The sequence below is a fragment of the Myodes glareolus genome, chromosome 10 (genome assembly GCF_982192425.1).
Source record: "Myodes glareolus chromosome 10, mMyoGla1.1, whole genome shotgun sequence".
Lineage (NCBI taxonomy): Eukaryota > Metazoa > Chordata > Mammalia > Rodentia > Cricetidae > Myodes > Myodes glareolus.
In genome coordinates, this window is record NC_142035.1 from 49,819,123 (window position 1) to 49,845,796 (window position 26,674).

A 26,674-nucleotide genomic window follows, 5' to 3' on the forward strand; every position below is an offset into this window, starting at 1 on the left:
TCCAGGTGCTACTGTGTTTTTTGCTTTGTACACATAAGCACATCTCTTTCCCAAGAAGAACTCAGTTTCATCTCGGGCATAAACACCTTCAATTTAAAGAACAGCTGTGTGCTCTCTCTGGTTCTGGAGACTTCATTTATAGCCAGTTGAAATGGCCTGCCGTTTCTAGCAGGCCCCTGGAATCTGCCTCTAAGGTCAACAGCAAGAACTTCCCTCACCTCCACAGGTACCAAGATGGCGGAAAGGGCTTGTTCTTTTTTGACTTAAGAAGTCAAACTAAAAATGGAGAATTGATTTGTAAGGCAGAAAATGGCAAGGTCCACTGCTTTTGCCTCTATCCCTCTTTACGCCTAATTTGTACACATTCTTGGGTTTATATTTATATTCAATTGGAAACAATAATGGACAATGCTCTAACCTTAGCAAAGCACTGAAATGGAGCATTCATATTCCTATTCCAGACAAGGAAGGCCAATCAGCTGGAGTAGGTAGAGGTTTTCTCTTCTAATAGAAATTTACACTGTATACATAATAAATAAGTTTTTTTTTAAAAAGGAAATTTACTTCTAGTTATTACACTGAAATCTAGTTTTCTTCCCTGTGCACCAGGCTATCTGGGCCATTCTACTTGCAGCAATGAGCACCTTGCTGACTGAGACAAGGCAACAGAGTCCTCTTTCTGGTCCTAGGTAGAAATTAGTAACGACAAATATAAGACCTCTAATTTCTGATCAAAAGTCGACAACACTGATTCTAGTGACATATTTGTGACTACCGAGTTTTAAATAAACTGATACACATAGCCACAAGGGTACTAACAAGTTGGAACCATTAGCACAGCTTAAGCATCCCTCCCTCATCTGAAATTCTTGGGGCCAGAATTTCATATTTATATTTCCAAGTATTTACATACACACAGTGAAAATTCATTTATGACTCATCTACTTTGCACACAGAAGTGAAGGCAACTTTACACAGTATTTGGAAGAATCTGGTATACGACATAAAGTTTCACAGCAGGTTTTTATTGTGGTGTCATGTTGGTGCTCAAAAATTTGGGGGCTTTGAATTCTCAAATTAAGAGTGCTCTATCTGCAGCTTTAATACAAACTGAGTAAAACTAGAGGTTTCTAAATTACCGTGAAACTACTCAAAGGATACATTTTACAACTGCCAAAGTAAAAATAAGAGAACTTGTCAAATCCAACTGAGAAGAGTGTTGACTGCCACAGAGCACTTCCCTGGGGAACGCCCACACGTATGTAATTCTATGTATCACTCCATGGCAGCAGAGTGCAAGAACGTGTAAGGTTCATTCTGCTCAGCTGTCACCACCATCACGTGTATGCACAGCACATGTGTAAGGTGTTTTAAGACTCATCTTTGAGCCAGGTGTGGTGGTGCAGGTCTTTTTTCCCAGTTCTTGGGAGGCAGAGGCAGGCAGATCTGTGAGTTTGAGGCCGGCCTGGTCTACAGAGTGAGCTCTGGGTTTGGTTCCTTGCACCCCAGTGGTGGCTCACAATCGACCATATCTGCAGTTCAGAGGCTCTGATTCTCTCCTCTGACCTGAGGGCACCAGGCACATACACGACGCACATACGTGCAGACAACACTTTTATACATAAAAATGAATAAAATAGTTTATAAACTCATCCCTGCCTTAAGGTCTATATTTGATTTATGCTTTCATGGTTTTAGAAGTCTGTTGTTTTGGAAAGTGAACAGGACATAAATCCTCTTCTCAACAGGTGACAACCTGGATCTAACGCACCTACAGAAGAAATTGCCTGGATGTGCTGAAGAGCTACCACTGACTTTACCAAGACAAAGCCTCTCCACCTGGTGTGAGTCTGGGAGAGCCCTGGACAGACATGGACTGAGACCCAACAGGGCTGGGAAGCCTGAGGTGCTGCACCTCCAGCCCGCACCCGACCTTGGGATGCCGGCCCAAGCACAGAACCTGACAAATAAGGACAGACAGCAGTGACACTGCAGTCATGGGCCTGAACTCGCACCAGCGCCTGGACACAGCTAGTTAATAACAACAAACCTTAGCAAAAACTCCTTTGACGACCAGCGACTCTGACATGGCAGACTCTAAAGTATCAGACAGAGATCCACTAAATACACAGATACTCACGAAATTATCAGAAGTAGGTTTAGCTGTTCCATTCGAAACTGTTTTTGAGGCTCTTAGTTTTATTCCTTCAGCTACAATGATAAACATCATAGAGACATATAAAAGATTACAAATTATACTTTGCTTTATCCTCACACTTAATACCCCAATAAGAAAAAAGATTATTTTTTAAAGAGTAAGCAGTAGCCACTTTGACCAGGAGAGTAGCTTTAATATGCCGTTTTGGAGTTAGAAAAGAGGCACAGGGAAAGCTAATAGGCTTTTGAATTGATATGTACCACTTGAACGTTTTATGGATATAGTGGTATTTCAACCCACACACATACACAGTGTGTCAGAAAGACATCAGGGCAATTGGTCAAATGTCACTTCAAAATGATCATTTCTCTGTGCTGGGAATGAAGCCCTCCTTAGCTATTTGAAAGGACAATGAATTAAAAACTGTAGTCACCCTTACTAGAATTTGTCCTTCCGTCTAACTTGAATTCTGCTCCCCACCCCCTTTGTTTTTCGAGACGGTTTCTTGTAGCCTGTCCTGGAACTAGCTCTTGTAGACCAGGCTGGCACCGAACTCACAGAGATCCGCCTATCTCTGCCTCCCGAGTGCTGGGATTAAAGCCTGCACCACTATTGCCCAGCTGAATTCTGTCCATTTTAAATAACTGTTGTCCATTATTGTTCCTGCTTTTTTCTCCTCACCTCAACCTGTTACTCCCTGCATTCAAGATCAACTGTTTTGCTTTTCTATTGGTAAGAACATGCTTGTCTGCCTTTCTGTCCCTGGCCTAATTCACTGAGTAGTAGCCTCCAGGCTTAGGTTCTGGTAACTGGATTTCACAACAAGCAGGTTTTCAACTTGCTGGTCTAAAATGCACCTACGGAGGAGCTCAAGCATATATACTTCCCTAATCAATTTAAAGCTTAAGGACAAATGTGTAAGGCTTACAGTATTTCAAAAATAAGACATCTTGGGAGCTTGGAATATATCTCAGGGGTAGAGCATTTGCCTAGAATGTGTAAAGCCCTAGGTTTTATCCTAACACCCCAACACACACACATGGATCTTAGAAATTTTTACTTGCTTGACATATAAACAGCAGGGTATGCTTATGGTAAAAATATGATATGAAAATTATTTTCTTCATATTGATTAAAGTTTTAGATTTTTTTTAAAAAAATATGCACATGTGTCGATGTGGGTGTGTCACACTTCTCTTTAAGAGACTTTACACTGTCCATGACTTGTAGTAAGTAGTGTGTGAGGAGTCCTCTCCAACTGGCTATCAGTCACGCTGACTGTGAGCAGTGGGGGTTGTAGTAGCTTACTGCTGTCTTGTGTCCTCGATTACTGAGAACACTGAGCACTTTCAATGTGCACACTGCCTGTCCAAGTCTTCTGTTCACTGTTTACCATGCAGGAAACCTTTCAATGGATGTCTTCCTTTATCATTCTCCACCTTATTTCTTTTCAGGGTGGGGGTGGTGGCGTCTCTCACTTAGCCTACAGTTCACTATTTCGGGAAGACTGACTGGCTAAACAGACCTGTCTGTTTACACTGCCTCTCCCCTCTATCCCCAACTCTAAGCATGGTGTTGCACCTGGCTCTTATGTAGGCGCTACGATCCAAATTCAATTTCTCATATGTACTTAGCAAACACTCCTGAGCTACCTCCCCAGTGTGTATGGGTGCTGGGCACCTGTGTGTGTGTGTGTGTACAACCTCTGGTGTTGTTCCTTGGGTACCACCCACTTACACTTGCCTGGAATCAGCCAAGGCCAGGTTGGCTGGCCAGTGACCTGCCTCCCCAGCACATGGGTTAAACATGCATGCTACCTAGCATTTTTTTTTTAAAGCATTCGTTCTGGGGACTGAACTCATATCCTTATGCCTGTAAGGCAAACACTTTACAAGCTGAGACATTTCCCCAGTCCTCATAGGAAAGATTTTAAACAATACATGCGACCTTACATCTCAAGTAAAAATTTCTTTTTCTTAAAATATGTATAATAGTCATTTCGAAAAAAAAAAACAACCCCACACATCACGCACTTAAATTTTCAGATGTTACCATGAATTCCTCAACTTCATCATCAGAATCATCTATCAAAGGCATGAAGGCATACCTAGGTAAAAACAAAGGAGTCTTTAAACCTGACCACTGTCAGTCATAGCATATAAAAAGCTGTACTGTCCAAGTTTCTAATGCATTAAGATAATAACTAATCTCCCATCTCATTTTAGCGTGTTTATAACAAAAGGAAAGTGCTAATCTGATTTGTGAAATTAAATAAGATCAAATACTTTCTCAAAACTACTGTTGATGACAAAATTTATTTCTATACATTGTCCTATATAGCAAGGAGGAATTTTTTTTAAAGATTGTGTGTATGAATATAATTGCATATATATTATTAAATACATTGCATGCCTGATGTCTGCAAAGGTCAGAAAAGGGGATCAGATGCCCTGGAGCTGGAGTTATAGGTGGTTGTGAGCAGCTGTGTAGGTAGTAAGAGCTAAACCTGGGTCCTCTGCAAAAGCAACCAGTGCTCTTAACCACTGAGCTTTCTCTTTAGCCCTCAAGGAGAAAATGTTATTTATTTATTTATTTATTTATTTATCTATCATGTATACAATATTCTTTCTGTGTGTATGCCCGCAGGCCAGAAGAGGGCACCAGACCCCATTACAGATGGTTGTTAGCCACCATGTGGTTGCCGGGAATTGGGACCTTTGGAAGAGCAGGCAATGCTCTTAACCTCTGAGCCATCTCTTCAGCCCGAGAAAATGTTTATAGACAAAAAAAGCATTACATTTAGAGGGCTAATGTTCTATATTCATATCACCAAAAGAATCTATATTTAAACTAACAAACATTTACATTTTAGAATCCTCTAAGAATTTTTCTATTTTAATTATTAAATACATCATATATTAAACATCTTTTCAAAGATAAGTGCCTCCAAAAGCATTCAGGAAATATTGCTGGTAATAGCAAAAGTCCCCTGGTTACTGTGATGCATCTATCCACAGTGATACAGAGATATATTTTTAAAAAGAAAAGCGTAGAAGAGTATTTATTTTTAATTCTTTGGGGAGGGGATTTAAGACAGGGTTTCTCTTTGGCTGTTCTGGAACTCGCTTTATAAACCAGGTTGGCCTTGACTCAGAGATTCACCTGCTTCTGCCTGTGCTAGAATTAAAGGCATGTACCACCAATGCACAGTTTAAAAATTCTCTTAAAGATAGGGTCTTGATGTGTATCCCAGGTTGGCCTTGAACTCACAGAGCTTCTGCTTCCTGATTGCTCTGACCCAACATGCCCAGTTATTTAAATTTTTATTATTTATTTATTTGTGTGTGTGCATGTGCTCACATAATTGAAGGTCAGAGGACAACTTTGAGGAGTTGGTTCTCTCCTTCCAACAAGTGGGTCCCAGGCAATGAACTCAGGTCCACAGACGTGATAGAAAGAGCCTTTACCTGCTGAGCCACCTCACTGGCCCATTATTTGTTAAAGAAAGAAGGAAACACATTTCCTAGTATGCCTGTCTCATTTTCCCTAGAGGGATACATAAGAAACTCAATAGTTCTCTCCTTGGAGAAGAAGGTAGGCAGAAGGTGGGACTGGCTGCCACCACAGTACAAAATACAGATTTCTGAACTGGAACTCAGTCCTGTGCCATTCAGTCCCGCTCTCCCTGTCCAGTTTTCCTGAAATAAAGAATAGGCTGAATACCTTGACTCTCAAACTGCAGATCTACCTGTCTAAGCATCAGACCAGTGCTCTAGAAGTTTCTGGCTCTGTGGATCCTGGATTTCAGATTAGGATTTTTAGTCAGTAAAATTTATGCAAATATTCTAAACCAAAAGCACTTCCAAGAAAGTGGGATAATAATGCTGCCCCTGAACACAGGAGAGCGGGTCCTGATGGTGCAGGTGTGGAAGAGCTGACCCTGAGGATGTGAAAGCAGGAGAACCGGCCCCACCCCTTGCTCACTGCTGCAAGGGTGAATTAGCTAGGGCAATGCGGGAGAGCTCACCCTGGTGGTGACGATAGGGGAGAACTGGCGAGCAAGAACCAGGGTTGACTTGACCTGCTTCAACATCCACCACTTATAATCTGCTGGAGCATGTGAAGAGACCTGACCCACAGAACCAAAGCCACAGGATCTCCACAACACAGGGCAACAACAAGATATCCCAGAAGAGTACTAACGAGGGCCCTGCATTGATAGTGCAGCAGAAACCAGAGGCCTTGAACCTGATCAAATGACTCTGCCACAAACACTTGCAAGTAAAGATATATGGACAAAGAGGTTTACTGTGTGACACACTCTGTCATACGGCACCTTCCATGAAGAGCTTTTTAATTTTTTTCTTTTTATCTCTCTCTTAAATTATTTTGAGGGGAGTTATAGGGGCAGAGGGTGGATGTGAGAGGATAGGGAAATGAATGGGATCAAGATGCACGAAGTGAAAGACACATGGGATAAATAAAACAAAAGAGGGTAAAAAATGCTGCCCCTGCCATACTAGCTATACTGCATACTTTGCTGACTTCTATGTACCATGACTTTTCTCCCCAAATGTATATTCTCTCCATCTCAATCTTTCACTGTGCTATTGCTATTTTAAAGCTTTTCCATAAATTTTGGCTCTTCACAGAATCTGTTTAGTTTTGTTTTTCGAGACAGAATTTTTCTGTGTAGCTTTGGAGCCTGTCCTGGAACTCACTCTGTAGACCAGGCTAGCCTTGAACTTAAAGAGATCTGCCTGCTTCTATCTCCCGAGTGCTGGAATTAAAGGCACCACCACCTCCTGGCTCTTCACAGAGTCTTTATCTTCCTTCTGGACTGCTTAACGCCTCTTACTGTCTTCCATTTGCTATGCCTGTTTTCTCACTTGATTATACAGCTGCTTAAAAACCAAGTACTTCCCAGCACTCTTCATGTGTGTGGGGTCCCTGCAAGCATTAAGACCAGCAGGGAAATGACTGTGTGAGGGAAAGGATGAAACTCGGGTCAGCACTACTTTAGTAGGTGGCAGGTCAAAACTTCAGTCTGACCTCAAGGTTTCTTTTTCTTACACATTTAAGCACAGTAAAACGTTGGGGGAAAGTCTCCATGTAACAATTAACACAACAAAGCTTCAGGGATGGCTATATCAAAACTCCCTTGCAAAGCATACCTCTATAGGAAAGCACCTCTGACCTTTGCAATAAGAATTCTATTGATAGTCAGGACAAGGGTGTAAGGAGGAAGGAGGAAGAACTGTAATAAGTATAAGGGGAACTTTTATTGTTGAAGGATGCAAAGTACATGAGGCCTCTTTCATAAGGAAGGGCTCTATTCACTGAGAGACAAAGTTCAGGATTAGGGTCGAAACAGCTTAGGATTTTGGAGGACTCAAGTAAAGGCTGGCTCCATAGAATAGCAAAAGATCACCAGGTTGTTTGACAATACCCACTCCTGCCTTCCAGGTGAATGAACAGGCATCATTTCCCTTCCTTGGGGGAAAAAAGGCCTTTGTGTTTAACAGTTCTGGATTTCCTAACACTTCCTAGGAGCTGAGCCTCCTAAGGTTCTCAACAGCACAGAAGGTAGCTAACAAATGCATCCGAGTCATAATTCCCCGAGTTGTTACCTCTGATTATTTGCTGATGGCCTCCATAAGAACATTATCACAAGAAGGATGAGTGAAAAGAGGAAGCTCCAAAATGCATCATCAACCCAGAGCTCCATCCAATCCTAGAACAAGGATGATCCAAACATGAACTGTCAACTTTCTGTTAAGTGTGCAAATGTTCATTCAAAGAATACACAGGAGTACTGAGATCTCTCCAGCCTGCCTAGCAAGTAAACAAGTAACAATTTTCTTCTAAGGAAACCTACGGTAAGTATTGTTTCTAAAGGTAATACATAATTCCCTTCACAAACAGAAAGATTTAGTAAAAAAAAAAATCAAAACATGTAACTTCAAGTAGAAAATTTCAAGAGGGAAATATGCCAACCAAAGTTCAGCTTCTTTCCTTCAATTGTTTCTTACACGGCAGCAGATGAGGGTACCTGGGCCCTTTGTGAGTACATCAGTGATTTCAAGAAAGAGGTTCTGAGTGAGAACTGAGATGAAGTAGGGGGCATCTCTCCAAAGCCAATACTAGGTGTGATATCAAAGCAGCACCTCACCTTAGGTGTGTAGTTCCATTAGGTACAAAGTCAGGCTGGGGTGTAGCTCTGTGAAGCAGAGCATGTATAATGCCCCGGGTGCCATCTCTAGCACCAAGAGGTAAAAAGAAAAAAAAAGGGAGAAAGGGGGCACAAAATTTCTTTTCAAATACATAAAAAGAAGTTAAGAAAAGGGGATAACAAATCTGAGAGGAACTTGCTCAAATATTTATGTATTTTTGGTGTTGTGATACAGGCTCAAATATAAGTTCAAGCTCAGGCTGTCCTTGAATTTCTGATCCTCCTGTTCCTGAAGCTGGGATTACAGGATTATTCAACTACTGAGAGTTTATATGGCACTGGGATTAAACCAGGGTTTGCTAATGTGAGACAAGCATTCTACCAACTGAGATCCACCCCTAGTTTCAGAGTTATTTAAAAGAGAAAAAACTTTTAATAACTCTACAAAAAAAAGTCAAAGTAAAAGGGAAAAACTCAAGAAAATTATTACTTTACAAACTAAATTCTTTGAAATTCTACAACAGTATAATTAAAAACAATAACTACTCGAATAATTAATTTAAACACTTTAATAGTTTAATTAACCATTGATTTTTTTTGTCGGCTTAGTGGCTGCATATCAATCTACTCACATTTTAATTATCGTCGGCAGCCCACAGTTGCTCAGTCAGCACCCCATCAGGCAAAGGCATAGCAGAGCTTCCTGTCTCACAGCCCTGGCTCTTCCACGGCCATGATATGTGGTTTAAATTAAGTCTCTATCATTCTGTTTATCAATAAGAGTCAGGAGTCAAAGGCTGGGGTAAAACTTGATAGCTCGGAGAGACTGAGTAGCAATTAGCTAACCCTGTTTTAGGCCAGAGATGCCACAAGAGATGTTAAGAGATGCTGCTCTTCTCTCTTCCCAGAACCAAAAGGTTCCAAGTCCCTACCCTTTCCTTCCCAAGTATCTTTTCTATCCAAATTTTGGCTTCTCAAAGGCCAATTTCAGAAAGCCATTTGCTGGTTCTGCCCAGATTTAGACCATAATTTTATTGGGCAGTCTCAGGAATGTTAAGAGTGTGATCAAAATAACCCATAACATTTCCCCCTTTTGTCTAAATAAAAAGACACGTCTCTTGTGGTGTCTCTAGCCAAAATTCAAGGCCAAGCTAGTTGTTACTCAGCCTTTCTATGCTAGCAGGTTTTTACCCCAGCCTTTGACTCCTGGGTCTTATTGATAAATAGAACAATAGAGACTTAATTTAAACCTACATATTGCAGCTGTAAGAAGGCCTAATTTAAACCTACATAGTACAGTCAGAAAAGTAGAACCAGAAGCCCTGCCAGGCCACAGCCTGAGTGGCTGGTGGGGCACTGAGGGAGCTGTGGGGCCACTGATGATGGCCCCACATCATCAAAATTAAATTATGATAAAATTTTTTATCATCAAAATTAAAATATCAGTAGATTTATGTGCAGTCACTAAGCCTACAAAAAAAATCATTTGGCATCCTACATTGGATGCCATAAGTAACAAGACTTTTTCTGTCTCTCCAGCCAGCTCCCAAATAATAATATAGAGACTTCTTTTGAGTTATAAAAGCTCAGTCTTAGTTTAGGGTTGTTCCTAAACTCTTATAACTTAAATTAATCCATTTATATTAATCTATGTTCTATCGCATGGTGTTACCTCTTTTCCACCTTGAACCTCCTGTTTCTTCTCCATGTCTTCTGGCATCTCCTGTGCACCTAGATTCCTTCTCCTCTTCCTTTCTCTCCCCTATAAATCCCACCTATAACTCCTGCCTAGCTATTGGCTGTTCAACTTTTTCTTACACCAGTCACAGCAATACACCTTCACACAATGTACAAATACCCCATAACAAACCACTTTAATTATCTAGCCAATAATTTAATTAAATTTTAAAATACTTAAGATTTTACTTACTGATTGGCATTTTGCCATTCTGAAGGTCTTTGTTGTCCACACCATAAACACTATAGAAGCTGAAAGACAAAGTCACCTTTGAAAGAACATACAACACTGAAATGGGTTGTTTTAGAAAGAGGCACAGATAGCTTACCTAGCACAGCAAAGATGAGTGTATTTGTAAAATGCCTATACAATGAAAATTTCACTGTGTTCTTTCTTAGCCTTAGAGTCTTCATAGTCTGTGCCAAACTTATAAAAATGTGAAAAACTAGTTAAGGAAAAACATGGAAAATGGCAAAGTATAGTTAAAAGAAAATACAGTAAGAACCTTAAACTATAATCCCAAACACAGCAGTGCTAAATACAACTCTTAAAAAACAGAACACAGAAAATGAATCTTAATCTATACCATTCTAAAATTACAATTAATTACACAGTTTTCTATATACAATTTCCACTGTCTAAAATGAATAAACAGACTTTAAGGAAAAAAGGCAAGAAAACCTGTGATGTATTCCTGTGATACAGGGCAGTGTAGTGTACACAGTCAAAGCAGAAACCCTCAGCTAAGACACCTCTTGCTACCTATGACACCATTTCTGTTGCCTTCTTGTTCTCTTTTTCTAGTTGGTTCTTATGTTATTCTCTAAATAGCCATAACTGAGGAGTTAGGGCATCTATCAATTCCTTTTTATAAATTAAAAAACTGACAAAGAAAATAAGCCTGAGTTTAAGGAGACATCTCTTGGAAGGACAAGGGCATGTAAGTTATTCAAGCAACTTAAAGGCCAGGGAGAAAAGACCTGTGGACGGAAGGATGCAAGCAGAGGGAGTTGGCCGGGCACAGTGACAACACACAAGTCTTTCCCGGGGGACTGTTAGTTCTTATGAGGCCCTTTAAAGAGGTAGGTACTGGCTCGGGCTGACAGTGGGTTCAAGGATGTTGGAGAAAAAAGTCTTTAAGTTTGGTAAAGTTAGTATTTTGTCTTGATTAGATAAGGAGACGGAAGGTTTAGCTAATCATTCATAAGGCAAAGAATGGGAATTTGGAGAGCCTGGGTCTGGCTTAGTCAGCTAAAACAGGAACATCCAGGACCAAGTCCTCCGAAAGGGAGCTGTTTTACAATAGCCTTTTCCAGAAAACAAATGGTTGAGGGAAGATTTTGCATTGGTTGCTTTCCAAGAGTACCAGGCTCAAGTAAGGCTAATACTATCCAGAAAGAGGAAACAGAGAGATTTCCTTGCTGACTCCTGAAGTCAGCAGAGTCTGCAGGTCTCTGCTCATGCAGCCGAGTTCCTCCTTGGGGACACACCAGGAACCTTTATTTATGAACCAAATACCGACAGAGAGCAGGGCAAGCTTTGAATTTGTACCTCTTTAAAAGACTTAAATACTTCAAAAAGCTGGGTGGTGGTGGTGCACACCTTTAATCCCAGTACTTGGGAGGCAGACACAGGCAGATCTCTGTGAGTTCAAGGCCAGTTTGGTCTACAGAAAGAGTTCAAGGACAGCCAGAGAAACCCTGCCTCAAAAATAAATAAATAAATAAATAAATAAATTAAAAAAATAGATACTTAAAAAAAGTTTTCGTTCAATCATTCTAGATATCCAATACTTTACAACAAATATTTTCCCCCTCTTTCTTAAAAAATTTTAGTTAATTAAAAAAATTTTCTTTGAGAAAGGGTCTCACTGTGTAGCCATGGCTGGTCCGGAACTCAGAGATCCTTCTGCCTGCCTCCAAGTGCTGGGATTAAGATGTGTACCACTATGGCTGACAAGATCAGCTTCTAAAGTAACACACTCCAATCAAGCAGGCCCTACCGTGAGGCCCTACAAAAGTGCAAACACACTGTACTCCTGAAACACATCAGATGAAACAAACAAATTCGTTCTTGTTAGATCATCCCAAAGCATTAAGTCACAGGGTTAAAAATATCAAAAGTAAATTTGAAACTGCCTAAGCCTTTACTTACCAAGACACTGTTTAACTGGGTCAAGTTTAACTACCCCACCGCTACCCCCTGCAGAAGAGAAAGCAGTAATGAAAGTGCACAGGCTCCACAAGGTGGAGAGAGCCAGGGAAGCATGCTGCCGCAGTAAGAAAAGGATATCCACCAGCACAAGCCCGAGTCAAGGAGAGAGAGAGGCAGGCTGGCCAGGAGAACAAGATCAGAGTCATTCGCCTGCAGCAAAACAGCAAAACAAATAACCAAGCAGCAAAAGGGATATGGGGAGACATAAGAAAGACTACCAATTTTGAATTTTTGTCAGTTAAGATTCTTACAGGATTAACTGCTTTTGTGTTAGGTTCATCAAAATCAAAGAAAGCAAGGTCATTGCCCCAAACCATCAATTTTGTATTTAGCCCTGCTTACATCTGCTTGTCATCCGTAACCACCCAGGACTTCAACTTCTTACTTTACAGTGGTAAAAATGACCAAACAGCAGGTGACAGAATACTTGGCAAATTCAGATTCAAAGGAAAGGGCTATTATAGTAACTTATTTCTGGTCACCATTCAGTACTGTACAGGATAATTTTAATTTCTGGATTTCTTTATGAACACCGAGTAAATTAAACCTGTCACCTTGCTTTTTCTACCTCTCCACTCTGTTGACTCACTGTATGGGAAGGTAATGAAGTCAATGCTGTCCAAAGGAGATAGATAGCATGCCCACATTAACACAGAGATGGGATCAGAAAATACAGAGCTTTTTCCTTGAAAATTTCTGCCAGTTACTATCTGAATGTTTTCCCAACGAATCACCCTATGGAGGGTTAAGGAAAAATTTTTGGAATATTTATCTGTAAGTCCCAAGAGAAAACAGCACAATGTTATTTGTTTGTTTTGAGACAGGGTCTCTTTAAGCAGACCTAGCTGTCTTTGAACTCTCTTTGAAGCTCAGGCTGGCCTCTAACTTAGAGATCAGCTGTCTCTGCCTCCCAAGTACTAGTATTAAAGTCATGTACCATCACACCCAGCTACAAAATTCTTCTGGATGAGAAGTCTGAAGTTCAATTGCTTAATGCAAGGGCATATCCCCTGACTTGTCAAAAACTCCAGGCACAAACTACTTTAGAAAATAGGTAATTTCAAAAGGGGCAGCCCAGGGTCCTTTCTAAATACACAGTGGCATAGAACAGGCCATCAAGGCAGAGTTGTACGCTGAGGGTGGAGTTGCTCCACCTCTACTGCAGCTCTATCATCCTAACTCCAGAGGTGTCTATTTCTGTTCATTCTCCTCCACAGGAAGGTAAGCATCTCTAAGAAGCCACTGCAGAGACTGCACAGGACCCATGGTTATATCATTTACATCTTTCATTACATCTTTCCCCATGGCCTCATCTGCCATAACCCCCCACCATATTTACATGCAAAAAAGCTAACCTGGGATACTCTGCCACTGTCTCCTTTACCTTTACACTTCCAACTATGCTTTCCCCTCAATTCTCTTCCTACTTGCTCAACCATTTCTGTGAAGTCTTTATTTTTATTGCCAGAGTTTTCCTCTTGCCTCTATTCTCACACCAACACTCTAAAATGGCAATTTCTCCTGCTGTGCTGTTCCAGTGAAGTTACATATTTGTCTCTATCAGGCGTGAATTCTGTAAATGCAGAGACAATATTATCTATTTGTGCCTCACTGTGTCAGGTGTACATTGAGCACTTTATTTAGTGAACTAACAGAAAAATAAAGACATTTCTATCTGGGGAGTTACTACTTTCTTGCCTTTTGCTAAACTACTACATTGAGAAAACAATAATGCACAATTATATTTTATTCCACCATTAATATAAAATAAAAGTAATCTAATTTTAATAATACCACAAACTATTTTGGAAGGACATGGTAAAGGATATGAACCACACAAAAATGGAGTCAATAACTGCTAAAATAATGTCACTTAAAACAACAGCTAAATGTTGAGAACCCTGAAAGATAAAAGTAGGGAAGGTCTAAATTTACACACGGTTCACTGCAGTGTACAAGTATCACCTGAAGAGAAACAATTTTGCTTTTTATCACCTACAATACCATGGAAGACTTTATAGCTTGATGGAATTGTGTTTAGCAAACAGAAATCATCTGTTTTGGGAAAACCAAATGTAATTTCTTACCAATTTATTTCGTGCTAGAATTAAATGGACTGGTGAATAATAATTTAAAAAATGCTTGCCATGCCCCAATCTCACCCGGACCTGCCATTTCAATGTCCCTCCTCGTCATACCAAACCCAGAGCTGATCCTATGAAAGAAACAGACTCCTGCCCTCCCTTGATGGTAAAGGCATCCACTCATGTAAAAAAGTCAAAGTAAAGGAGGGATATTGTGTGGAAAGGGAGGAACAAACTATAAATCAGACACCTGTTTCAACAGCTACATTGAAAACAGCCAGGATCTAAAGTGCTGGTTATGTAAATGTTAAAATGTATAATACTATATTTATATGCAGGGTATTATTTTTCCTATAGTCTTTTTAGTAAAGACTAATTTTCTATGAATTATATGTTTACATATATATTTAAGCATATAGGAGGCTAGTCAAGTCAGGTGTGGTGGCATAGATCTTTAATCCCAGCACTCAGGAGGCAGAGGCAGGTGGATCTCTGTGAGCTCAAGACCAGGCTGGTCTACAAAGAGAGTTTCAGGGCAGGCAGGACCGTTAAACAGAGAAACCCTGCCCCAGCACACTTCATGATTATGAAAAGGAACAAATCTACTCAAAGAATAAAAGAGCAGGTTTGTAACACGGAATGCAGATACATCAGGATAATGGAATGAGGCTTTTTAGCGCTGCTGAAAAATGTCCTCCTTCAAGAGCCAAACAAAAACATGTGAGGGAAACTCACGTTAACTGCTCTGTGCAGTGATCTGATCTACATACTGAATTCAAATACATTTTGGGTAAGATTTAAGTCTGTGAGTCAGGTAAACTCCAGTAAGCGCCTCAATTATTCAGCTTCCCAAGAACTCAAGCTCCTTTCACAGGAATAGTTCAGCTAGTTTTGCTTTTCTCTTAGGGGTTTTCAGAAATTAAAATCCAACACTTCCTCAGAGGACAAAGTGCTACTACCCACATGACCACAGTCTTCCCTGAACACGACCTCCTCCTGGTTCTTCCAACTATAGGATGCACTGACTCCCCAGAGAGTAAATCCAGCTAGAGCAAAGTTAGAGCCAAATGAGAGGAGGGAATAATTTCCTTTCTGCTCATTTGATTCATTTCTAAGCCCAGGATTAAGAAAGATGTCTGTGTTCAAACTACGTAAGGGCAGAAATAGACACCCCTAATAATGACCACAGACGTTTCTGGATGGAGCTACTTCTAAGGATGATAATCAGTGCTTTTTCACTGTCCACTTTTAGGAAGCACTCTGTGGGCTCTTCCTTCTCCAATTAAATATTAATTCCTTCTCCAATTAAATTCTCCAATATTAAAAAAATAGACTATTTCATCTGAAAAATACTCAAATTGGAACTCATACATTTTTATCTTAAAAACAAAGAGAAATTAAGAGACTAAGTACAATTTCATTCCACAGCAACAAAAAGGGATGATTGGGTTAATGTGGCTTTTACCCCAATGACTCTCATGACGCCTTCAATGGCTGCAAAGATCAAGTAAAGCAGTCCCAGTCCGATCACCCGGTGCATGACTGTTCCTAACCGAGGCCTGGAATAAGCAAAAGGAGTCGGGGGAGAGAAAGCATGGTAAGGAGAGCACATCTGAACACAGAACTCACAGGGTCTAGACACAGAGGGCACTATTTAGTTACATGCCTATGTTTGGAACTCTGTGTTCTCTTTCACAGGACACAGAGGCCCAGGAACATCAGGACTTCCCTCTAGGACTTGAAGCTGTGAAGGTGCCAGAGGATATGAAGTTCAAGCAACAGGATGAACATAACCAAGTACTACTTAGAATTGAGGAGCAGGCTGGTGAAGCCAGGCAGGGATATGTCAGTGTCTAGGGGCTGCTGATAGAGACTATAACTTCCACTAACTATAACTGCAAACTATACGGAGCACTATCTTGGAGGAGCCCACTGATCTTGTGACTGGACACAGAGTAACGTATGAGCACAAGGAACCCCAATGCCCTTCCCCTCTCTTTCCTGTCTCTCACCCCAGAGCAGGGGTGATAACATAATTTGGCTTTTAATCTTTAAACTTAAAAGTTAAAATAATATTTTTGATTCTTAAAACATAAATGAGTAGGGAAAATTTTATTTCTTTTACAATTAACAACCTGAACACAGATGGGATCTACAAATCAGAACTGATTACATATGCTCTTACAATACTTTTTTTCCCCTCTACTAATCTACGTGGATCTACAGTGGATAGTGGAAGCTTGTGTGTTGTTCTGCAGGCCGTCAGAAAGTTCTGACAGACAGTACGGAACTACTCGCGCTAGCCAGGGAATCGAACTTGGGACTTCGGGCAGAGCAATCGGGCGCTCTTACTCCCTGAGCCATCTCTCCGGCTGGTCGCTCTTACAATACTTTAAACCCTCTTCTCAGAGTAAGGAAAAAAATGGCTTTGAAAACATATCTAAGATAATCATGTTAAAGCAAAACCTAAGGCAAGGAGCTATCAGGTGTGGAGAAGGGGACCAGGGTGGTAGCCCCCTTCAGGTTATAGGCAAGAAAGGGCTTGGAATGTAGCCTAGGTTGGCCCTGAACTGGAGGTCATTCGGGGAGTGCTGGGATTATAGGTGTTGACAGACCTTGCTGTAACCTAACAATTCTATCCAAGGGTCTTACTCAAGAAAGACAAAATAAGAAAGCCTAAAAGCCTGTCTGTCAGTGATCATGACAGCTTTACCATTATTGCCAAGAGTTAGGGAGGAAAATTTTTAGCAGCTAGTACTAGCCCAACAGCTTTAGGGAGAAAAGTATCCTCATTATCTTGGGAAAGTTATATATAACAGAACTCTTCAGGAAACATGGAAAAACACCTCTGTGTGCCCCTTTAAGATAAAAACATACGCTGCTGAGAAGCACAGTTCCTGTTTACCTTCCTGCCTTTAGGAAGGAAAGAACTGGGAAGAACTACGTGTGGATAATGAAAGCCACAAAACCAGGCTTGCTCTCAGCACCATCAAGAGCTAAGCAACTTGGCTAATCCCTACTCTAGTATTATCCGTCTACACCAGCCACATTCAATTAGAAGTAAAATGGGATAAAAAAAATTTACTAAAGTGATCAGAACTCCAAGCCATCTATGATTTAAATTAGTCCATGATCCACGAGAAACTGGGGCTTAAATGCTAGTAAACTATCTTAGTCCTTATGGCAGTCAGAATCCCCCTTACACCAGAGGGAACGGCAGATCAGAATTATGACAGATAAGAAAGAATGTCAATTCAAAAACATAGCTGAGTTGCCATGTTTGCATCTGGGCTTAGATGGCATTTTCTTTCTTTTATTTAAATAGTTTACTTATTTTTTTTTCATGTGCATTCATGTTTTGCCTGCATATATGTCAGTGTGAAGGTGTCAGATCCCGATATTAGAGTTACAGGCAATTATGGACTGCCATGTGGGTGCTAGGAATTGAACCCGGGTCCTCTGGAAGAGCAGCTAGTGCTCCTAACTACTGAGACATCTCCCTAGCCCCAAGATGGCAGCTCTAAACAAAGTCTCTACTGCCCTTGTGAATGAAACACCTGACACAGCAATGTCACCCCTGCCTGGATCCCACAGACAACTGAACCCAACTTCATTTGTTTTAGTTTTATTCCTGTCAACTCTTCAGGAAGGGCCTGGGAGCCTGACATCTTGACGCTAGCTGTGTTCCCAAACACAATGAGAATAGACAAATCAGCATAAGGAATACAGATCCTTGAAGTCACACTCTTAGTACCACTTTTCTACCTTTGCCTTCGCTGTGAACACTTCAGAGCTCCTAGATTTCTCCTAGTGTTATTATTATTATTATCTGATATCAATGTTGTTTCCCCAGCAATCCCTACCTTAACTTGAAAATACCCTTAGACAAGCACCTAAAACACCTGCCAAACATTTGCACCGTGCAGAGGCCAGCTAAAGTTACTAACAGGGATTTCTACTTCAAAATGACCTTCCTCTCACCTCTCCCAAGCTGCTTGTGCCTATGCTGCAGTGGTAGGGTTACTCTCAGGTAGGAGGGCTACTCTGGGAGTGCATGGCCTCTGCTGGTTCCCTGGGTAGGTCAAAGGTACAAGAGTCCATTAGCTCTTTTTAGATGGGAGTGACCCAGATGATGACCATCTTCGCAGTCTCCTACCAGAGATCATCCACAAAAGATAGGTAGGAGTTCCTATTGGTTACAAACCTCCCAAGCACTGAGTTCATCTCTAGGTACACACCCCCATCCCCACATCGCTTTATAGACAGTAACAGTATTGCTACCTGGATGGCTAGGAGCATCAGCCCTCTGCTACTACTATCACTATTGCCAGTGGAACCCTCCAAGTTGGGCCCATCCCATGTTTCCTGTAGACCTAGGGACATCTTAATGTGCAGTTCTTATACCAGACCCTTGCCTGTTCTGCAAGCTTGTTAAAACAGAAAAGGCAAGATAGGGTAAACGAGGTCCTGAGAAAGGAAGATTCAAAGTGGTGTGACCAGTTCTCCTGCCTTCACTTTCAGAAAGTTTCTGTACCTTTCATGGAGCCCTCAACGGCTCTAATGTTAGAACAGGGTGTCCAGAACGTCATAGCTTTGTGGTCTGCAGGGCAAGGGAAGATCATATGTCCAGTGGAAAATAAATGGTGGTACCCAGCAATGATGGGCCTGAATTTGTTGCACCTTTATAGTAAGACACAGACTACTTATAAGGTGTGGTGGCACATGCCTATAACCCCAGCACTCTGGGAGGCTCAGACCCCCTTGGGCTACTGGGATTCAATTCAGGGTCTTCATTTGGAGATAATATAAAATAGCTAGTCCATGCAAGTTTTTTATTTTGTTTTGTTTTTTTGCTTTTGTTTTTGTTTTTCAAGACAAGGTTTCTCAGTAGCTATGGAGCCAGTCCTAGAACTTGCTCTATAGACAAGGCTGGATTTGAACTCACAAAGATCTACCTGCCTCTGCCTCCAAAGTGCTGGGATTAAAGGCATGAGCCACCACCACTTGGTCCAAGCAAATTTTTTAAACCCATGTGTTGTGGGAGTAACTTCCGCTGCCTCAACCAATAATCACTGAAGCAGGAGCCCATAGTGCAGCGGGGAGCGACTTCCGCTCTGTCAGCCAATAGCTGCTGAAATATCAGCCCACTGGGGCGTGGTATATTTCTCTTTTATAAAGAGAAGCAGTTCCGGATAAGGCCCTCTTGGTTCCGGCTCTTGGTTCCGGTGCTCGGTCTCGGCTGCTGCTCCCGGCTCCTGCTCCAGCGACTAGGCTCCCTTCCTGACGGTTTATGGTGTATGTAAGTTTTACCCCCCGCCAAATAAATAACCCCTTAAAACATAACTGGTGTGGGATTGATTCGTTAATACCCATGGTCTTGCAGGGCTTTCCCTTGGGGATTCAGGTTGCAACACTGACAAGTCCTGAGTTCCACAGAGGTCAGGATGTGCATGAGCAGAATCACTAGACGGGAGAGTTGAGAGCTATTCAATACAGCAATACTTACTTCACAATGCCGTAACCCAAGCTCACAATGATCACAAGTAGGCGAGCCAATGTCCTCTTAACTGCAGATATTAACTCTGCAACTATCAGTAAACCTTGGGCTGAGGGGAAGAAAAGAAAACAACTCATTATGTTCATTTTTAGAGACCTTTTAACTAAGACTCCATATGCAATGACACTGGCCTCAGACTAATTAGCCATATGTGATTTACAAGCAATTTAATCCAACTGATATTTCACACCTCAGTGGAAAGCAGCACTACTTTCTAAAGATTCAAGTCTCAAAGACTCAAGTCTGATCAGCTCTACTGGGCAGTTTTCTTACGTCAACCTGAAATCTACCGGAGCTCTCCTCCAAGTCATGTTCAGTAAATACCTGAAAGCCATTACACTTTCTGGAGTTCTCTTTTTTTCTGTGTGCCTTCATCATTTATTCATTTAAAAAGTATATTTATAACAGTAAAGTGCTGGCCTAGAATGTGCAAGGCCCTAGGTTCAAACCCTAACACCTCAAAAAGAAATCAAAGTATTCATTGTGCTCCTACCATTATTACTGCAATAATAAAAGAGGCTTCTTGATCCTTATCTGCAAAGACTTTGAACTCTGATTAGGCCATGGAAGTGGACATCACTAAGCATGGGGAATGCTACATGTGACACAGTAATCCCGAGACTAGGAGAAAGAGCACCTAATATATAATACACTTAGGGGAGGCATAATTGGTCTGGAAAACTCACAGAAAATTAGTAAATGAGGACTTAAAAACCAAGTGGACATATGTGGGGGAAGAAAGCATGAAGAAGGGAAAAGCATGGTGTATATACAGCAGACTGCAACATGCCAAGAAAAGAGCACAGGTTAGAGGCTAGGACCAATCATGGCTCTAGAGACTCCATTATGGAGTCTAGACTTAAAGCTGAAGACAGTGAGAAGTCAACAGTAAACAGAGGAGGGTGGGATTGAGGCCAGGACCAGGATCACTCATAGCTCCAGGGACTCCACTATGGAGTCTAGACTTGATGCTAAGAGCAGTGGGAAGTCAACAACAGTAAATACAGACAAAGAATTGGTAAACTACAGCCCAGGGGCTAAATCTGACCTTGCATAGCTCTGTAAATCAAGTTTTAACATAACACAGACAGGTTTATTTGTTTATTGTTGTCTGTGGCTACTTTTCATAATGGCAGAGCTGAGTGATTACAACAGAGACCATGTGGTGTACAAAGTCAAAATATTTAGTACGTGGCCTTTACACAACTCTTCAAACATACTGACAGTGGCTCAGTTTCTTTGACAACCCCTTTGGTGACACTTCAGATGAAGGACTTGGATTTCCTGTTAGCTGCAAACTGCCCTTCATCTCTTCATGGATCTCTGGTTTTTGCTGTTCCTCAGTCCATACTGCCCTTGCTCTTTCTAGATAAGAGACCCTTACCAAAACAGAAAGGGAAGGAACTGCCTTCTCTGACTCTGAATAGGTTTCAACCCTTGTCATCGGATACTACTCCCAGCCTACCCCTACAGTGCTTGGGAAGGAATCCAGGGCCTATGTTTGCTAAGCGAGTTATCCACCACTGGGATACAAAACAGCACTTCACTATCTTGACTTAGAGCACATATACACAAGCACAAATACGGCAGGAACAGCTCTACTATGCAGACCTCCATGTTGGCCCTTTGTTTAGTCTTTTGTGGATATGCTTTTAGCTTTTCTATTTTGATGAATTTTCAACATTCCTCAACAGAAAGAAATTAGTGTAATAAATTTCTATGAACCCATTGTTCAGTTTCAATAAATAGTAACTTGAATCCAAAGTGGTTTCATGTGTATTTCAATTCAGTTTTTTTCCTGGAGTGGGCCAGCATCACAGCGTCGATTCATAATCTATGCAAGATCATTTGAATCTGCACTCAAAGGTCATTATTACCCCATTGAAATTCTCTCTCCCTTTCCAAAGTGTCAGTGGTAAGACTGAACCCTCACTTTTCCAGCCTGCTTGAATCTATCTTCTACAAGCCTGAGGCAAACATCTGAAATGTACAACAGTATCCTTCCCAGCTTCAAACAACCCACTGTGCAAACCATGGCAGTGCCGAAAAGCTCATGCAGGGTGAAGAGGAGAGGAGAACAGACTACAGATACCACACAATCTGGTGCTACTCATTTTATTCTCTGGGGCCAAAGTGCCTCTCTTTTCTTTTTCAGAGAAAAAATTGGAGAAGGGAAAATATCGAAAGCACTGGCCACACCTAAGGCACCCTTACCCATGTCTTGGTATTGTTTTAATACCACTGTTTCTTTTTCTAGAAACAAAAGTGAAGGGAAAATTAGCAGGAAAAAAAAGCAAATGGAGAGAACACATGCACTAGCTCAGATGATTAGAGTCCTACTCTAACATTCTCACTTCTGCATAGGGTTGGAGAGTGCACATGCCAATTCATACCTGTACACCGGAGGACACAGGTGTCCTCACTCACTACTCTCCATTCTCCACTTTATTCAGTCTCTCACTGAACCTGCAGCTAGGCTGCTAGCAAACAAGCTGGTGGATATCCCCCCCTCCCCCGCTCCAGTGTTGGGGTTAGAAGTGTATGGGCAGCCACATCCGACTTTTAAGTGAGTACTGAATTCTGCCTCAGGTCCTCATGTACTGAGCCTGACCTTCTGACATTCTCCAGTTGGCTTCCATCCTCTTCACCTAGGTATAAAAGGGGCCTGCCTACAGCTCTGCTCACACTAGCTAAAATACACTACACATAACTCATGAAACAGTCAAAACTTACTTGACAGTCCAGTGCTGTTGATGTTTTGGTATTCACTATAAAAAACTGCCTTTTCAAGCATTCCTAGGAAAATAACAGCTGCAATCCAGAACTGGATTCTTAATATATCTTTCCAGTAACAGGCAGACCACATCAGCCAGAGGACACCATACAATATGTAAACAATACACATCACCATGTAAAACTGCAGGAAGAGAAACAGTGTTAGTAGCCTCTGACCCTTCGACTCTAGAGAGCCGACATCTCAGGAGCTTCCGTTCCCTTGGCCCCTTCATTATCTCATCACTCCAGAAGCAGAAACAGAGGGCCTGTCAGAGCATCCCTACAGAGAAGTCATACTACTGAACTCCTACAAATTAACTTGAGAAAAATAATGAGACATACTCACAATCATTAGAGGCCAGTCTGATGCAGAGATGTATCCATGAGGCCCCACCATAGAAAGAGAAACTAGTCACAGCAGGAGGGAAGAAGAAGAAATTTAAGAGTTAACTAATAAATAGGGTTTGGGGTTTTTTTGTTTTTGTTTTGAGACAGAGTTTCTCTGTGTAACCTTCACTGTCCCAGAACTCACGCTGTAGACCAGACTGGCCTTGAATTCACAGAGATCCACCTGCCTTTGTTTCCCCAGTATTGGAATTAAAGGTGTGCACTACCATTCCCACAACAACCAGGTTTTAAACATAGTTTAAACATAAACTCATTTATCCTCATCTATTAAAAAAAGTATATTAGTATTAAGCATCAAGTTTTAAGTCTTCAAAATAGATGTATGGCAACAAATCCATTTTTGAAAGACATGTTTTAAACAGACAATTAATGATAAATTAATTAGATTCACATTAATGATAAAAACTATAGAATACAGAGAATGCATACAAAGGGGTTAACTATACCATTCAAATTCCAGGTTGCATCTGTTTTTTCTGTTTTAATAGAAATGATGAAGATATGGAAGCCGTCTTTCTGGGTCCTGGCTACAACATCCTGCAGTAGGGAGAGTAAGGCTTTGTTCTTTTAAACAGATTAACAAGTGAGATACAGTTAAACACTCAACATCTTTAAACAGTTTTAGTAACTGAACAGATAAAAGCGGGAAGGAATGGCAGGCAGTGGAAGGGAAGACACTCCTGCCAAAGTTTTTCTTATCCTACACCCCCATACCCAGACGGGGAACAAAAGGTTCTCATCCTCAGTTATCTTCTACCTATACTGCCACAGGTTTCCCCTGGATTCTCATTCTATATTTTCTTTAATATTATCACTCAAATATTTTTTTTCTACGCTGGTCTTGGTAGCACATGCCTTATCCCAATATTTAGGAGGCAGAGGCAAGTGGATCTCTGTGGGTTCAAAGCCAGGTTGGTCTATATAAAGCTTCAGGCTATCCAGGATTTCAGAGTGAGACCCTGTCTTAAAAGGAAAAAATCTGGGCTGGAGAGATGGCTCAGAGGTTAAGAGCACTGGTCCTCTGAGGACCTGAGTTCAATTCCCAGCACCCACATGGTGACTTACAGCCATCTCTAATGAGATCTGGTCCCCTGTTGGGGCATGCAGAGATACACGCGGGCAGAACACCGTATATATGATAAATAAATAAAATCTTAGAAAAAAATCTAACATTGGAATTCTCATATTTCATCTTAATATTATAGAGCATTCAATTATGACAAAATGCTGTTTTTTAAAAATTGAGTTGGGAGAGAAGTGAGATAATGTCAAAATTAAGTCAGACTAGACAGAGAAGTTGATTCTGAGGTCAATCTGGACAGTAGTAAGACTGTGTCACAAAACAAAATTAAACTATAGAATTGGTCCTCAGTCTCCACAGGGAAAGGTTCCAGCACCACCCCCAATAGGTTCCAAAATCCTTGAATGCTCAAGTCCTTCATATAAAATGCCATAGATGTGCAATCTCCTGCACACTTAAAATCATCTCTAGGTTGTTTCTAGACCTGACAATGTAAGTGCTATGGAGACAGCTGTTACAGACTGTCTAGGGAACGACATGAAAACATCTGTAAAATCAATATGGCACAGTACACACCAGGGAGTACTTTCTTCCTTTCATTTTTCACTCTTCCACAAAATTAGATGGTTTGTGCCAGTCACTGCACTGAATGTCTTCCTATTAGATTTCTCTTTGGAATAGCTGAGGAAAGATGTGAAGTCAGTATATCTAAGCTACATTTAAGCTCTCCCAACTCAGTACCTACACATGACTCCTCCTGACCCTCTATAGTTCTTACTCAGTCTCTGTCTCTTAGTAATTCCCCAAAGGCCACAATTTCTCCCACCAGCTGTGCTATACTCCTGTTTTCTCACTGTATGGTGACAGCAGCAGCCCACAGCTATACCATCTTGCACACTGAGAAACGGAATTTTTTTTAAAGAAAAAAAAAACTGGCTGCAGAGCTAGTATTCAAAGAGATTTTAAAACAAAAGCAGAAATAGTATATGTAAACAAAAGAAAATACTGTTTTAAATAGTTTCTCTTTTTCTTTTCCAACTTAAGTAATTATCATTCTCCAAACAGCCATCTGATTGATTTTTCAATCTCACTATAGTCTGTGCATATTGGATTTAAAGACAAAGGGTTTACCATTGATCCTTCTTGGCTTGAAACATTTCTGCTGCCTGTTAGCTCTTTATTCTGGAAAAGAGTAAAACAATACCATTCTATATTACTGCAGATAATAATTCATTCTAAACAATGGATTTATTATCTAAGTTATCTAATTATAACAATTATCTAATAACAATCCACCCCAAATAACTATATTTCTACGGAGAAAAGTAGCTTTTAATAACTAAGACAAAGCTTTAGAAGAAAATAGATTTAAAAGTTGAATATCAGAAAATAAGTCTCACTGTACTCTGAACATGAATTAACAAAGTTCTTCTGTGGGGCTGGAGAGACAGTTCAGCAGTGAAGAGGACTGACTACTCTTTCAGAGGACCAAGGTTCAATTCCCAGTACCATATGCAGCCCACAACTATCTCTAACTCCAGTTCCAAGGGATCTGGCATCCTTACACATATATACAAGCAAAATAACAATGCACATAAAACAAAAATAAATAAAGTTTAAAAAAAAGTTATCTTAACGAAAAAAGTTCTTCTGCTTAAAAGAAAAAGCCCTTGCTTCCTTAATAGTGTGATTAATGTTGAAGAGTGGGTACGGTTAGAGAAATGCAGGAAATAAACAGGGGCTCTAAGTGCTAAAGCTCTGCACTTGGCTGAAACCTGCAGTTTCTGAAAACCACTGAGGCATATATGTGTTCTTTTCTTATGCTTATTATGCTTTCAAACACATTTTTAAAAGAACTTTAAATTTTTACTAAAGGCATTTTCACTTTAGAATTTCTAGGAAAAAATAAATTATAATGATCCATAATCTCCCCATCTGCTCATCTAAGAATTTCTACTGCTATGATAAACTCCATGACCAAAAGCAGTACAGGGAGGAAAAGGTTTAATTTTTACAACTCTCAGGTCACACTCCATCACTGAGGGAAGTCAGGACAGGAACCTGGAGGCAGGATTGAAGTTGAAGCCATGGAGGAACACTGCTTACTGTCTTGCCCACCATGGCTTTCTCAGTCTACTTTCTTATAGAACTCAGGACCACCTGTCCAGGGTCCTGTACCACCACCCACAATGAACTGGACCCTCCCACATTAATCATTAATCAAGAAAATTACCCACAGACTTGTCTACAGGCAATCTGTTGGAGGCATTTTCTCAATTAAAGTTCCTTTTCCCAGATGACTATAGCTGTGTCAAGTTGACACCCCTGCCCCCCTGCACTGCACCACCCCAAAACTTCTGGAAGTCAGGTATGACTGTTTTATTAACATTTATAAGACCACTTGCTGGGAGAGAGAATAAGCGCATAAGCAATGTTCAGGTTGGGGCTGGAGAAATGGCTCATAGGTTAAGAGCACTGGCTGCTCTTCCAGAGGTCCTGAGTTCAATTCCCAGCAACCACATGGTGGCTCACAACCATCTATAATGA

At 40.9% G+C, this 26,674-nt stretch overlaps 1 protein-coding gene across 3 annotated transcripts in view; it reads right to left on the bottom strand.

Moving 5' to 3' along the window:
• The window catches only part of Tmem87b (transmembrane protein 87B), a 42,493-nt gene that overhangs the window by 5,868 nt on the left and 9,951 nt on the right, over window positions 1–26,674 (bottom strand). For 2 of the 3 annotated variants that reach the window (XM_087911220.1, XM_087911218.1), the window contains exons 5-16: window positions 25,259–25,309; window positions 23,553–23,643; window positions 23,045–23,106; window positions 22,657–22,840; window positions 19,873–19,972; window positions 15,832–15,925; window positions 14,110–14,183; window positions 10,397–10,503; window positions 10,261–10,319; window positions 7,789–7,892; window positions 4,192–4,265; window positions 2,141–2,211 (exon numbers count right to left, since the gene is read on the bottom strand). In XM_087911220.1, coding sequence (XP_087767346.1) covers window positions 2,141–2,211; window positions 4,192–4,265; window positions 7,789–7,892; window positions 10,261–10,319; window positions 10,397–10,503; window positions 14,110–14,183; window positions 15,832–15,925; window positions 19,873–19,972; window positions 22,657–22,840; window positions 23,045–23,106; window positions 23,553–23,643; window positions 25,259–25,309 — 1,071 coding nt within the window. Of the gene's footprint in view, window positions 1–2,140; window positions 2,212–4,191; window positions 4,266–7,788; window positions 7,893–10,260; window positions 10,320–10,396; window positions 10,504–12,358; window positions 12,433–14,109; window positions 14,184–15,831; window positions 15,926–19,872; window positions 19,973–22,656; window positions 22,841–23,044; window positions 23,107–23,552; window positions 23,644–25,258; window positions 25,310–26,674 lie in introns of all 3 variants that reach the window. The other variant, XM_087911219.1, reaches the window with a different exon arrangement.